Raw genomic sequence first — 13,040 nt, forward strand, 5'->3', positions numbered from 1 at the left:
CCAGCGCTCCTGGAGAAATTGTGTGATCTCCATCCTTGGAGATATTCATAACCTGACTGGACAAGTCCCTGAGCAACTCTGCACTGAGCAGGGCACTGGACTGGATGTGTCCAGAGGTAGCTCAGACAGAATACCTACCCAGTGCTTTATGTTAGGAAAGTAGAGATGAAAACTTTAATCACAACTTCTATTTGTAACTGTCTGATAGATCCTTCTTGTGCTCAGATTGCAAGGAACACAAGAATCACCTTTCTCATGCTGTATCACAGAATCTTTGCCTGAGGTAGAGCACCAGACATTGTTTACTTGCAGATTTTCAATGTTTGACAATGCAGATGTGCCAAAAACCAGCATAGATACAATTGTCTACATTCACAGGTACAGCATAACAGTTGCACATATAAAATTCCTTACCAGGCATTGGAGAAAACTATTGAAAATTTAAACTATGGAAAGCAAAGACAGCATCAATACAATAACAATCCTGTTAGTCTTCCTACTTGTTTGCCAAACACCTATGAAAAACAGCCCTGGGATCTCACTGGGAAAGCTGAGATGCTGAAGGAGGCCAGGAACACCCCACAACCAAAATTTGATGTCCTTGTGCTGAGGACCAAAGCTAAGATCAAGATGTTTCCAGGGTCTCAGGAGAACCAGAGTGAGGCAGGCAGCACACAAAGGGCACACACACCTTGGAGAGCATCTGGGAGACCACAGCCTGGAGAGAGATGGCTTCAGCACAGGGAGTCTGGATGAGAGGCAAAATAATTCAGCTTCCCTTGCACAGCTGCACTGCAGTTTCATGCTCCCAGACCCTCCATCATGGGCAGCCCAACAGAGCTGGGGCTATGTGCCTGCAGTGCAGGGAGCAGCTCAAGTTCTGCTTCAGGTGCCTCCTGAGAACACTTGGACAGTACTTGGACTCACTGCACTCTTGGGATGTTTCTGTAAACTTAGAGCCCAGGAATCTTTCATCCTTTTGGCTTCTACATATCTTCTGTTTTCTGTCAATGGGAAGTTGTACTTTGCAAAAGTAGCCAAGTTCTTATTTAATCACTTCATTCAGGATACTTCAAGGGAATTCCAGAAACAGAAATGAATAGCAAAAAAAACAACAAGAAAAAAAAAAATTCCCCCCCAAAAAATCCCACAACACAAACCCATTTGAACTGGAAATATTGCTGTTATGACAGTAATAATTTACTAAGGGAAAATGAGGAATGCTTCACTGAGAAATTCCCCTTACTTAGTAGATTATGATCTATTAAAGACTCATGGGCACTGGAAGAGGGCTCGTGACTTTGGACATTTAAGACAAATTTGGTCAGAGTAGAAGAGAATATCCTATAGGGAGCAGACACGCACCAGCAGCAAGATGGATGAGATCTTAATGCTCTGATATTTTTCATCTCTAATTTCTAGAGCTCTATGAAATATTCATGATGGCAGTGTGGCCACGCTCCACCATTAATGCTCCAGTCTGCTGAAGCCAGACAATCTCTCTGCCACGATTCAAATCATATTCTGTGTTAATAACTTGCCAATGAATCAATCAAATCCTATTATGAGGTTAATCCTTTGATCATAATTAGGATTAGAGATTTGTTGCAGTATATTTAAAAAAAGAATTCACGACACATCACAAAAAAGAACAGAGGGACGTTTAGAAAGTATGTACATTAAAACAAAAATAATCAAAACCCATGGGTCGCATTATTTTAATCAAAAGCATCTTCTTTCCTTTGCAAAACTCACTTTCTCATTAAATTATCTGGGGCTACTTTAGGTTCTCACCAGGACAAGCAGCCTGCTGGGTCCTCCCCCTGCATGTCCAAGGAGAAGTCAAGCAGCAGATTTCCACTCCTCCTGAAGAAGTGAATCACAATCCTGTGCAGGTGTAGAAAAATTTCAGATTTGGTGGGGTGTAAGTGCATAGAAGAGAGAAGGAAGTGAGAGGCCCCAGGCTGCTCCCATCAATCACCTTCCAGACCAGCAGGAGCAACAGCAGGTTGAGAGGTTTCTAGGTCAAAAATTGTCCAGATGTGGCCTCAGTCCTTGTGTCTGCCTGCCACTCACCAGCCCACACCAGCTCTGGCAGGGAGTGGTCAGCAAAGCCCAGGGACACTGTCCTACCTTTCCCATGGAATATCTTCAGTGCATGGACTCCATAAGGCAGTTTTTAAAATAACTTGCCTTTAGTATTCTGTGGAAATCTAGGTTGCAACTGTGCTAGATAGAGCCACACCCAAATCTTATTTCCTTTGGGACTAAAACTGAAAATCCAGGATCATCTTCAGTGGAGAGGAACTGTTGGACTTATGCTGGGGTCAAAAGCAAAAGCCTCACTAAGAGCCACCCTGGCAACCAGGTTGATCTTCAGCTAGAGGCTGAATGAGAGTCCTCTGGCTGTCAGTAGGAAAACCTAGACCACTTATTTGTCTCTAGCTAAGGCATTACCCCCATGAGAATATTTGTGTAAAGGTCTGTCCTCATCCCTCTCCCCTCTGAGTGAACTCCTGTGCCCACTGTGATCACTTTGATCCAAGCCAAGTGACAGCTAAATACTAGATTTGTATTTACAGAAAGTCAATTACCCATCTAACTGCGAGCATGTGTGTGCCACTTAAGGTGAAGAGGTACTTCATCAGTTCTATTTTTGCATGTGTAAATTAACAATAATAATATATTCACCTACCTCACAAGGCACTGTGCAGATTAAAGCATTAATGTTTGAACAGCACTTGGAGGTGCTCCAATGGGAAATTCTGTAGATGTGCAAAATATTGAGTTTTGCTGTGATAAATTCATTATTAGCGTAATAGTGTTCCACTCTTGTTGTGAAAAGCATAATCATCTGGAGATTTCCCCACTTGCCACCTGCAAACAGACTCTGTAACAGGTTTGGAGACGTTTTTCTCCCTCTGTTTTCTCCCCAGTGTTCCTACATCCCCAAGTGCGGGAAGAACTACGAAGAATCCATGTCGCTGGTGAATGTGGTGATGGAAAACTTCAGGAAGTACCAACGCTTCTCCTGCTTCTACGACCCCGAGGGCGTGCAGAAGAACGTGATCCTGACCAAACTGTACAGCTCCAACGTGCTGTTCCACTCCCTGTTCTGGCCCACCTGCATGATGATCGGTGGGGTCGCCATCGTCGCCATGGTGAAGCTGACTCAGTACCTGTCCCTGCTCTGCGAGAGGATCCAGAGGATCAGCAGATAGGAAAGGACACTCCTCCGGAATTTAACCGCAGCGAAAATACTGTTTTTTCTCATTCTTCACCAAAGAACCTTAAGTTTGTAATGTGCAAGTCTGGTATGAGTTCCTTACTATATTCTTCTAAGTAGAGCAATAATGCAAAAGCTGTTCTATATGCAAACATGATGTTATTATTATGCAGACAACTGAAGAAGTTACTGTTTTGTGTTGACCGTCTCTATGATCTTGTTTTATGCTGGGATTAGTACTTTCTTTTCTACAGCCAAGATAGGGCTCAGTGTGACCATTGGCCAAGCTTTAGTCAATTGATGTTTTCGGTGTAAAAGATTCTGGGGAAATTCGCTGCTGGACAAAGGGCAGATGACCACTTGTGCATCATTGAGGTCTCACACCTGGCTCAGTCCATTGGATGGATTTGTGGCTTTGGCATTTTAAATACTGGCTGCAGAGGAGGGGGGGAAAAAAACACTGATAAGGGTTTTTTTCATGGTAAGATGGCACAAAAAGGATGTATTTTGAGGTCAGGTTGGGATAAACATACAGTATTTTCAGCCTCAGCAGGACTTGGTGATGCTTTGTGTTTGCTTCCTCAGTTCAGAAGTCAATTGTACCCTATGGTGTTTGTAAGGTCTTTTGGAAAACACTTTGGAGTTTTATTTTGTGTAGTGCTATAATTTTCTTCTGTCTTATCAACATAAGTTTTGTCACTTGCAGAAGCTGTAGCCAAAAAGCAAAAAAACACCTTGTTCCATTTTGTATTCTAGTCTGAGCCCTATTGATGGAGGTGGGACCAGAACTCCTTATGTAAAGGTTTATTATTCATTTGTCTTGTATTTGCTACCATATCACTGTAAAGAAAAAAATAACACTATCAGCTATTTTTTCATTTTTTACTTCCAACTATTTTAGATTTTTTTACTTGATATATATACAGATATATATATATATATATAAAGAAAAAGCTATATTATATCTAGTTGTGTATTGAAACTTGTTATGGGAGTTTTTTTCATTTGTTTTTATCCACTGGAAAATGAACAGTACAATTCATGTATTTGTAACCTTCATCCTTGGATAGTATCATAGCACAGAGAAGCAGCACTGCAGGATCTTATCCAATATTCATGATGTTGTTTCAGTCAAAGGTCTCTGTTACTGTGACATGGGAAACGACAAAAATCTCATCCAATTCTATGGCTCTATTAACTGAATTGTTAGATAATCATCATAACACATTTGGAAATCTCTCCTGACCTTAACTCACCATGCAGTGCTGGCTGACATGAATTATGATTTACAAGACCCAGTGCAATGATTTATTGGAAAAACTGAGAATCTGGCTAAATTGTTGTTCTATCTGTCAAATATTTACCACAGTATACTCGCCAGTTTAATTTCACACGCACTGTAGTCACAATTTCTGAAAAATTTGTTTTTATTCCCCTATAGAAAACAGTCATTCCTATGTTTTAAAGACACCTCTCTCAGTTCCTCATGTTGCACCCAGCCTGAAGGACAAACACAAGGCACATCCTAGGAGCAATCCTGTGAACTCATTATCCAATAGCTCAAAGAAACCATATATAGGCCTACTCAAACCAAGAAAATAACATTTTTCCCTTCAAAAAGACTGCAAATCAAGTACTCTGTCTAGTTCATCTAAATATATATATAAGTACCTTTCCTCATCATAGCATTAAAAATTTCAAGATGTTACAAAACAAGTCATGCAAGTGTAATGTGAGCTGTAAAAAAAAAAAAGTTCTCAGCAGTGAAAATAAACCTGCAATCTTGTAATCAGTAGTATAATTTTCCTTAGGTAATTAAATTCCTGGAGGGTGGGGGGATAATGAAGGTTCCAAAAATATGTAATAAAAATATTCAATTAAATCTTCCAGATTTCAGTATCTACTGCCTTCAGATCTGGCTTGTTTCATCAAACTGCTTTCTGTAGCTTCCATTACCAAGAAAAGAGCAGTGCTGGTGCACCAGGGAGTTCACAAGTGTTCATTTGCAAAAACTCCTTTTTGATCAATATGTTGGAACTGCAGGAGCCAGCCCTGGGAGATCTGGGAGCCTCAGCATCGGCGGGGCTGGGCTGTGCTGCCAGCCACAATTCCCAGAGCAGGAATGCTGCAGGGCCCTGGCAGCACTGAGGTTTCCACACCTCCACCAGCACTCGTGCTGGCCATTTGCACAAAGATTTACGTGTCCTGTGACATTTCTGGTGCCTCTGTTTGTGTATTTTCCCTCGGTGGCAGGGAAGCTGATTGCTCCTGACATTTACACATCAAACGCTGCTTTCAACATATCCCGCCATAAAACATTTCACCAGAGCTCCTGTGGGTGAAACATCTTGCTGCTGTTGTAGGCTATAATCATTTTGTTGACATTAAGGGAGAGATCTGTGGGATAGCAAAACAACTTGAGTAATTGGATGGAGTGAGGTAAAACAATAATTTTGAAGGGAATTATCCATCTGATCCCTGGCACTGTTAACCCCCTACTGAAGTGTTAGCACTGCAAATGGGATTTTTGATGACTCCTGCTGCCCCAAAGAGAGGTGGTGTTTCAGCAGGGATGTTAGTCTATCTTATTTCTTTCTCTGCTCTATTTTAATATCATGTTTGCCCCTGCAAAAGGAATTGATGCTCCTACAGGCAGCTCAAATGCATGAGAAGAACATGTCAAGCACTTCAGCAGCCAGGCAAACCAACCCTTGTTTCTAAGACTGGCTCTCACTCTTCTCAGCAAAAACATTTCCTGATGTCCCAGCTGGGCATTTGGGACAAACCTGTCCTGGAAAACCCTGGAAGGGAGAGGTGCAATATGGAAAAGGTTGTGCAGCATTTCCAGACATCAGAAGCTTATGACAAGCACCCTTGTGTGATTTAAAATGATTTAAAGCATTCATAAGTATTTCAGATACCAAATTCCTGTGGCCTTTTAGTAGTTGTCATTTTCTTAATTAGATTGTATATGTCAAGCTGTATTCCTATTCTGGAAGATCTAAATCTGAAGCTGAAGTGTGAACATCCTTGCTGTAATACTTTGAAATTTGGCACCTTGCAGCAGATTTATAAATGTCACCAGCTAGGACAACAGAGAGTTTATTTTGATTTAGTTTTCTTCATTGAGGAGATGTCAATTTATCTCACAGAATGTACCCAGTGGAAGAATACCTGTCTGCAGGGTGAGCTGGGGTGAATGCAGCAAGGAGAGAGGGCTCAGGAAACACAAGAAGAGGAGAAACATCTCAAGGAGACACAAAGGCAGTGATTTCCCACCTGAAGGACAAATAGGAAATAAAGTCCCACCTTGTGACTTTCTTTTTTTTTTTAATTTTATACACAGGATAGGAGTGAACTTGGGTAATTAATTTTTTAATTCTTTTTGAAAAATAGGGTTGGGGTAAGGGTTAGGAATTAGGTTAGGGTTAGGGGTTGGTTAGGGTTAATGCCAGTTCAATGGAAGAAGTTGCTGAGAAAGACCTGGCTGGTGTTAGTCTGTTCCAGGAGGATTCCTGCACTCCTTTGACTGTCAAACTTTGTCCTTACAGCAGTACAAACTCTGTCATGAGTGGTGTTGTCCATTTAATACCACCTTTATCATTTTTCAGCTAATTTCTCTTCTCATACAGTCATGGTGGTATTAAATTAGCTCCAGGCATTCAGGGGTGTTATCCAATATCTCTGCAGCAACACAATTTTTCCGTAAAAAAAAGCATCTTCTCTCCATTAGCCACTGCACTGCTCCTCATCCATCAAAGATTTGGGAAAATCCCTCACTTTTCTGCCCCACTGAGCACTCGTCACTTCCCAGCACTGTTTTACAGAGGAAAACCACACACAGTTTTTTTGGAGTTCCCAAACATCTCCCAACTGAATACAAACTTTGCCAAATTGTTTTTGTCTTGCAGGATAGAGTGAAAAGCAGGAGTAAACTTCAATTATTTTGTTTCAGTGTTTTGAAAACAAAATGTTCCCATTTTTTCAGTTTGAACTGAAGATTTTAAAATCTAGGGATGAGGGAAACTTTTTATATAGAAAATCTTGAAAAATCATAGTTAGAAACATAAAAGCTCCTCTGAAAGAGGAAAAAAAAAAAAAACAAAAAAACCCAGAACTTTATCTGTTCACTTAATATTTTGAGGTGAGGGTTTGAGGGTTTTTTTGTGAGGTTGACCAGCAAGGTTCTTTTATTGTTATCTCCCAGCCAGGCTGGTGTGGGTGGTGGTCATCTCAGGGATGACCAGGATGGAAAAGCAAAGCACAGCACCTCCCTCAGAGTGTAACAGCTACTGAAAGGAGATGTTTGTGTGGACATACTCTGGGATTAAAGTTGAATCCCAGTGAACCATGAGGGTGTGAGGCTGCCTTTGGCCATCTGCTGGTCCCCAAACAGGCCACTTTTTGTCCCTGCCAAATGTAAAACAAACTTCATTTGACACAAAGGGCTTCTTCATCCTTCAGATACGATCTAAAAAAAAAAAAAAAAAAAAAAAAAAGAAGAAGAAGAAAAAAAACATCAGCAATACTGCCTGGTGAATTTGCACCAAGAGTTTTTAAATAAATCAAATTTCTCCAAGCACTGAAAAAACAAGTGCTAATATTAGCAGAGCCTTCCATACAGCCTGTCTACTTTTTCTAGTTCTCCATTTTCATAGAAGGAGCTGGCAGGTGAGTATTTATTTTTAACAGAAGTCCATTTATTTAGGTAAGAATTTAGTGTATTTCATTGCTTAGTGATTTTATTGTAATACAGATGCTCATTCTAAAATGCTTTTCAAGCTCTACTGAAACATGGCTATTCCAGGCAGAAGCTCAGCAAATGACTCACAAAACATGGACAGAGATGGAGGCCCAGCTCACTGAACACATAGAAAAGGTTTGTTTAATTTGGAACTTCAAGAAAAGCAGGTGAGAGTCAGGAGCATCTCCAGAGGCAGTCAGGCAGGTCAGATTTAGGGAACCATATAAATTTGTGTTCATACTCTTCAGTATAGCACAGAAGGATCAGACACTGTTATAGGTTGCAAAATAAAAAAGAAGTACAGCTTTTTTGTCCAGGAGTGTGCTCAATTTTCAATACATTTCAGGAAAAAATGTTAGGAAAGTGCTGAAACACTGTGGCATTCAGTGCACACAAAAACTAGCTTCATTGATAAAGATGCAGTTTCTACTATGCCTTTTTTTGGTTTGGGGGTTTTTTTTTTTTGAAATTTGGAAAAAATGCAAAAGCAAAATTTGAGCCTGGAGTGATCTACCACTATCTCACCTAACTCTTTGCATTGACCTAACTTGACTTTTTTTCAGGTTTTTCAGTCTGCAGAATATTTTAAAGATTTTCTTCCCATTCACACCTCAAAAAAATATTGTGGAATTGAAAACGTGCTTCCCACTCAGCTCTGGCTAAATTCTCTACCTCTCCTGGGATAGGTATTCCAATATATCATACGGAAGGTGTCCTTTCCTGTGACAGGGGGTGGAATTAGATGATCTGTAAGGTCCCTTCCAAGCCAAACTATTCTATGATTCTCCCATGTGAAAATGCGTGTGAAGAAGGTGGGAGGTTTCATTTGCTCTTCCCAAAGTCTCCACCTTGGCAATTCTTTTGCATAACTGCAGGTGCTGATGTGTACTCGGTTACCAAGCATTTTTAACAGGCAGCCACCTGCTCAGTGAGCTCCTGATCACAAGCAAAGGCTCTGCTGGGCTGGGGCTGCTGAGCAGCTCAATCCCCAAAATCCAGGGGGCAGAAGGGAAGAGCACCTTGAAACCCTTCCACGGGGAAGGCGCGTCTGATTTCAATCACGGGGCACTTAAGCTCTCCGTTGAATTCATCAGAAATTAAATGGGAAGCACAGTCTGATGACTAAGCAGCAGCACCTTAATCACTCCCCCCAGAAGCAGGAGCTCAAAGCCATTCGTACAGCTGAGCAGGGCAGCGAGGGGCTGCAAACACTGCAGAGGCTGCACAACCCAGCCCAGAGGGAGTCTGGCTGTGATCACTCACCCCTTGCCCGGCACCACTTCCCCGTGTGCTCAAAGACAGTGGGAAGGCGAGTTTGTACCAGCAGCAGCACGTTTGCCATCGCTGGCAGCTGCCTTTCCTCCCCAGCACGTGCTGGCTCCCAGCCCCACACAGGGGTTTCTGTGCCTCAGCCTCCAAGTCCAAGACAAGATCTCCCACCCGAGAGCAAAACAATCTGTCCCAGAGCAGGTTTTCCCACAGCATGTGAAGTGCCACTAATCCAAGGTTTCTGTTAAACAGCCACCAGGAAGGAGACGGAAAGACAAACAGCAAACATGAGTAAATGAGATGCTCTGCTTTGCTCGGGAGAAATGAGGATTATCTGCTCACACACAGGGGTTTCCCAGGGCAGGAGATGTTCAGGGGCCTCATGCTCTGTTGGCAGACACATCAGGTTTGGATATAACACCCAGGTTTGCATTTTAGGGGCACAACACATGGCCCTTCACAAATCCCTGCTTCCCAAGGAGTAGCAGCTTACTAGGCCCACTGAACCAGATGCTAAAAGTTTTGAGTATTCAGTATCAAACCAGAATTATTCAAATGCCATCTGGACACATTCCTGAGTGATGTGCTGTATGGGAGCCTGCTGCAGCACAGGGTTGGACATCCCAGCACCTGGTAGGCAAGTGCCCAAGTACAGGTCTGGTCACAGGAACAGCTGTAATGGACTTGGCTGTGAGTGGAAAAATTGGTTAACCTCATTTAAAAAACTGATTTTCTGCTAATACTCCATCACACTCCATTTTTCACTCTTTTAACTCGAAGCATCCAGTGAAAGACATAGAAGCAGAGCTGGCAGAGCTATCCAGGAGGCTTTCCCCTGTTAAAGAGCACCAAAATTAAAACTGGCATTGGAGGGAATCCAGACCCTCTGCTGTCAAAACCAGGAGGCTTTACCTGATAACTTCAAACAGAAAGTTAATCCTGAGCCAGGAGAGAGGGACTGCAACCCAAATCAGAGAAGGGCACAGGGGAGACCAGAGAGGTTCAAGTGTCCCTGTCCCACCAGCACGTTGTGCCTTATCCTCAGCACCCAGGGCTGTGAGGACAGGTGCACAGGAATTTGGGAGGCACTCACTGCTCCTGTTTCTCCAGTGCCATGCCATTAGCTCTGTGCCACTCAGCAGTGACCTTACGAAGAGAAATCATCTGCAGTCCCAGATTTCCACTGCTGTCCCTGGCAGTCCTTCATCCTGAGCCAATAACACTCTGGCTGCAAATAGCAAATTAATGATCTAGGAAATCGGTTGTTCCCTCGTACCCTTTCAGAGTCCTCTCCCACCCCTCCTGGCCTCTCTCCAGGTGAGATTCTTGGCCATGCAGATCAACACATGGGGGAAAGCAGAAGCAAAGATGAAATTCCATCTACTTCCCATCATCAGAGCCGTGTAAACTGATCAGAACTAACCCATATTCAGATGCTTGGGCAAGGAGACTTGGGTGGCAGCAGCCCTTTGAGTTTGGTGCTGGCCACCACCACCAGCAGCTTTTTATGGACCCATCACCACCATGACTCACAGGTCCCAAAGGAACAGTGAGGAAGGAGCATCCAGGGCCCTCTCGTGCAGTTGCTGGCCAATGACACTTGTGCTGAGCTGACCCACACCCCCAGCTCCCAAATCCTGCTGCCCCATGCCTGAGATAACCCTCAAACCTTCCACACCTCACACCAAGAGCAGGACAGGAGGTGGCAGTCAACTCTGGGCATGCCACCATGCCCATGGAACAAAGTCACAAATGTCACTCATTTCTTCTACATCTGTGGTGCAGATCTTTTGGTGATGATCTTTACCCTTCAGTGTGCCACTTCAAGGTTCACAAGGCACCCTGCCCACTTCAGAGGCTCTGTGTGCAGACCCAGGGGTGGGTTTGTCCTCTTCTCCACTTTGTGACTGGGAAATGAGCAGCTTTGTCCTTCCCTCGAGCCGCTTGGCTGCTCAATACTAGCCTGACAATTACTTCCAGCCTTGGATAAAAATCTCCTGCCCTGATGCTGTTAAATTATGTAGAACAAGATTATAATTACATCCTAAAAAAAAAAAAAAACCCTCCCAAACTCTATACTTAAAAGAACATTATTCAGGTTGCAAAAGCAGGCACTCCAAAGTTACAGAACGCCAGAAATAGAGCTGCCTGAACAGCTTCCATGCTGCACACTTGTATAGATGCATGATGGCACAGGCTCTAACTCTACAGGGATGTGCCATTTTCCACAGGACCCTGAGCCTGCCCTGAATGACCTTCAGGCAGGGTCACTGCCGTGGTGCCATACAGGCACAGCAAGAGTGGAACAGGGAGATCTGCCTGCTGTCCTTCAGAGGGAGCACTGCTGAGATGTCTGTGAGGCTGGAGAGGATTAGGTTGAGGGAGGCTGATGCAGAGCCTTCTTTTCCCCAAAATACTGTGGATCTCTTTCCTGCTCAAGTCTGCCAAGATTTGGTGGAACCACCAGGCTGGAGCAGAGCAAACCCTGGGCTCTGCCCTGAGCAGGGCTCAGCTCACCAGATCATCTTCCTGCTGAAAACAACTTGAAGGAAACATTTTGACAGCTCCAAACTGATCCTCTTCAGACATTTCTGACCCATGGGAAGCAGGGCCAGTTTGCTATTGGTTTTTTTAACTCCTTTGTGTCAAAACTCCAGAAAATCTGTTGACACAGAGATTCTGTAGCCACAAAAACCCACATTCCTCCAATTCATGCTGGCCTGCCTATATGCCAGACCAAAGGTCAGGGTGTCTGTGCACTCAATAATGTTGAAACTGGACAAAGTCAGCCATCAGCCCCACAATAGACTAAATCCTGCTCCTCTCACAATGGATTCTTCCCAGACAATACCCACAAAAAGCCATGAGGGTCCACCTGGATTTATCATCAGTTTCCAGCCAGCAGCAGTTCTGGTGAACTTCACCGTGTTCTATGAAAATGTGGAGAAACACAGTAAGGCAAAGCAACAATCAGGAAGAAATGAAGCAAAACTAATTGCCTTACCTGGGTTGTTTCAAATTTTTTTTTTGCCATGGTGACTTCAGCATCACTGTGGAACAGACTTTCTCAATGGTTCTTGCTCTCTGTGACTTCTTGTTTGGGTTTCTTCTACATTTGTTTTTAATCTACCAAAGTTTCTGCTCAGTGATTCCAGAATATCTCCAGCACAGGAAATATAAAGAATTAATGCAACCTCAATGCATAACACATTTGCACTGTGTAGCATCTCCAGTTTCTTGGGAAACAAGTAAGTGTATGCAAGTTGCAAATACTTCAGCTATTTGAACTGAAAAAAAAAAGAAAATTAATTACATCTACCTTCTCAATAATTCACAGTTCTGTGGAGGATGAGACAGTCTAGATATGGGCTATGTAGCAGCTCAAGCTTTCCTGTGTCTCTTCACGACTGAGGGATTCAGTCTGGGCCTGAGCCTCACCTTCCATTCCTGACTCCATTGGCCTTGGGCTGTCCCAGAAATACAAGCCCTGTTGCTGGCTTTGTGCTTTAGACCACTGCTGAAAAAAAAAAAAAAAAAAAAAAAAAAAAGGAGGCAGAAACCCAGAAAGAATAAATCCAGCAAAATTTTGTGGATTCCAGGACCCTTCTTTCATAGAACAGTGACACAGAAAACTGTCCTACAGCAAAATGTTTGTCTGTCCCATCTAGCCAGTACCAGCTGCTTGCTCCCTGTGCCCAGTGGTGTCCACCTGGGGTGTCCCATCATAGACACTTTGAGCTCTTTGGACACAAAGACATCTTCTGCTCTGGTTTTACAGAGCTGAGCACAGCTGAGCCTCGA

At 43.2% G+C, this 13,040-nt stretch overlaps 1 protein-coding gene across 3 annotated transcripts in view; it reads left to right on the forward strand.

Annotated features, from left to right (window-relative positions):
• LOC120504418 (calcium-activated potassium channel subunit beta-2) overlaps positions 1-5,125 on the forward strand; it is a 139,076-nt gene extending 133,951 nt beyond the window's left edge. For all 3 annotated transcript variants that reach the window (XM_039713894.1, XM_039713895.1, XM_039713893.1), the window contains exon 5: positions 2,937-5,125. In XM_039713894.1, the coding sequence (XP_039569828.1) occupies positions 2,937-3,221 (285 nt within the window). In that variant the 3' untranslated portion in view covers positions 3,222-5,125. The remainder of the gene's footprint in view (positions 1-2,936) is intronic.
• Positions 5,126-13,040: the final 7,915 nt, after the last annotated feature.

This window comes from Passer montanus, unplaced genomic scaffold (genome assembly GCF_014805655.1).
Source record: "Passer montanus isolate IOZ18808 unplaced genomic scaffold, ASM1480565v1 scaffold29, whole genome shotgun sequence".
NCBI classification, from domain to species: domain Eukaryota; kingdom Metazoa; phylum Chordata; class Aves; order Passeriformes; family Passeridae; genus Passer; species Passer montanus.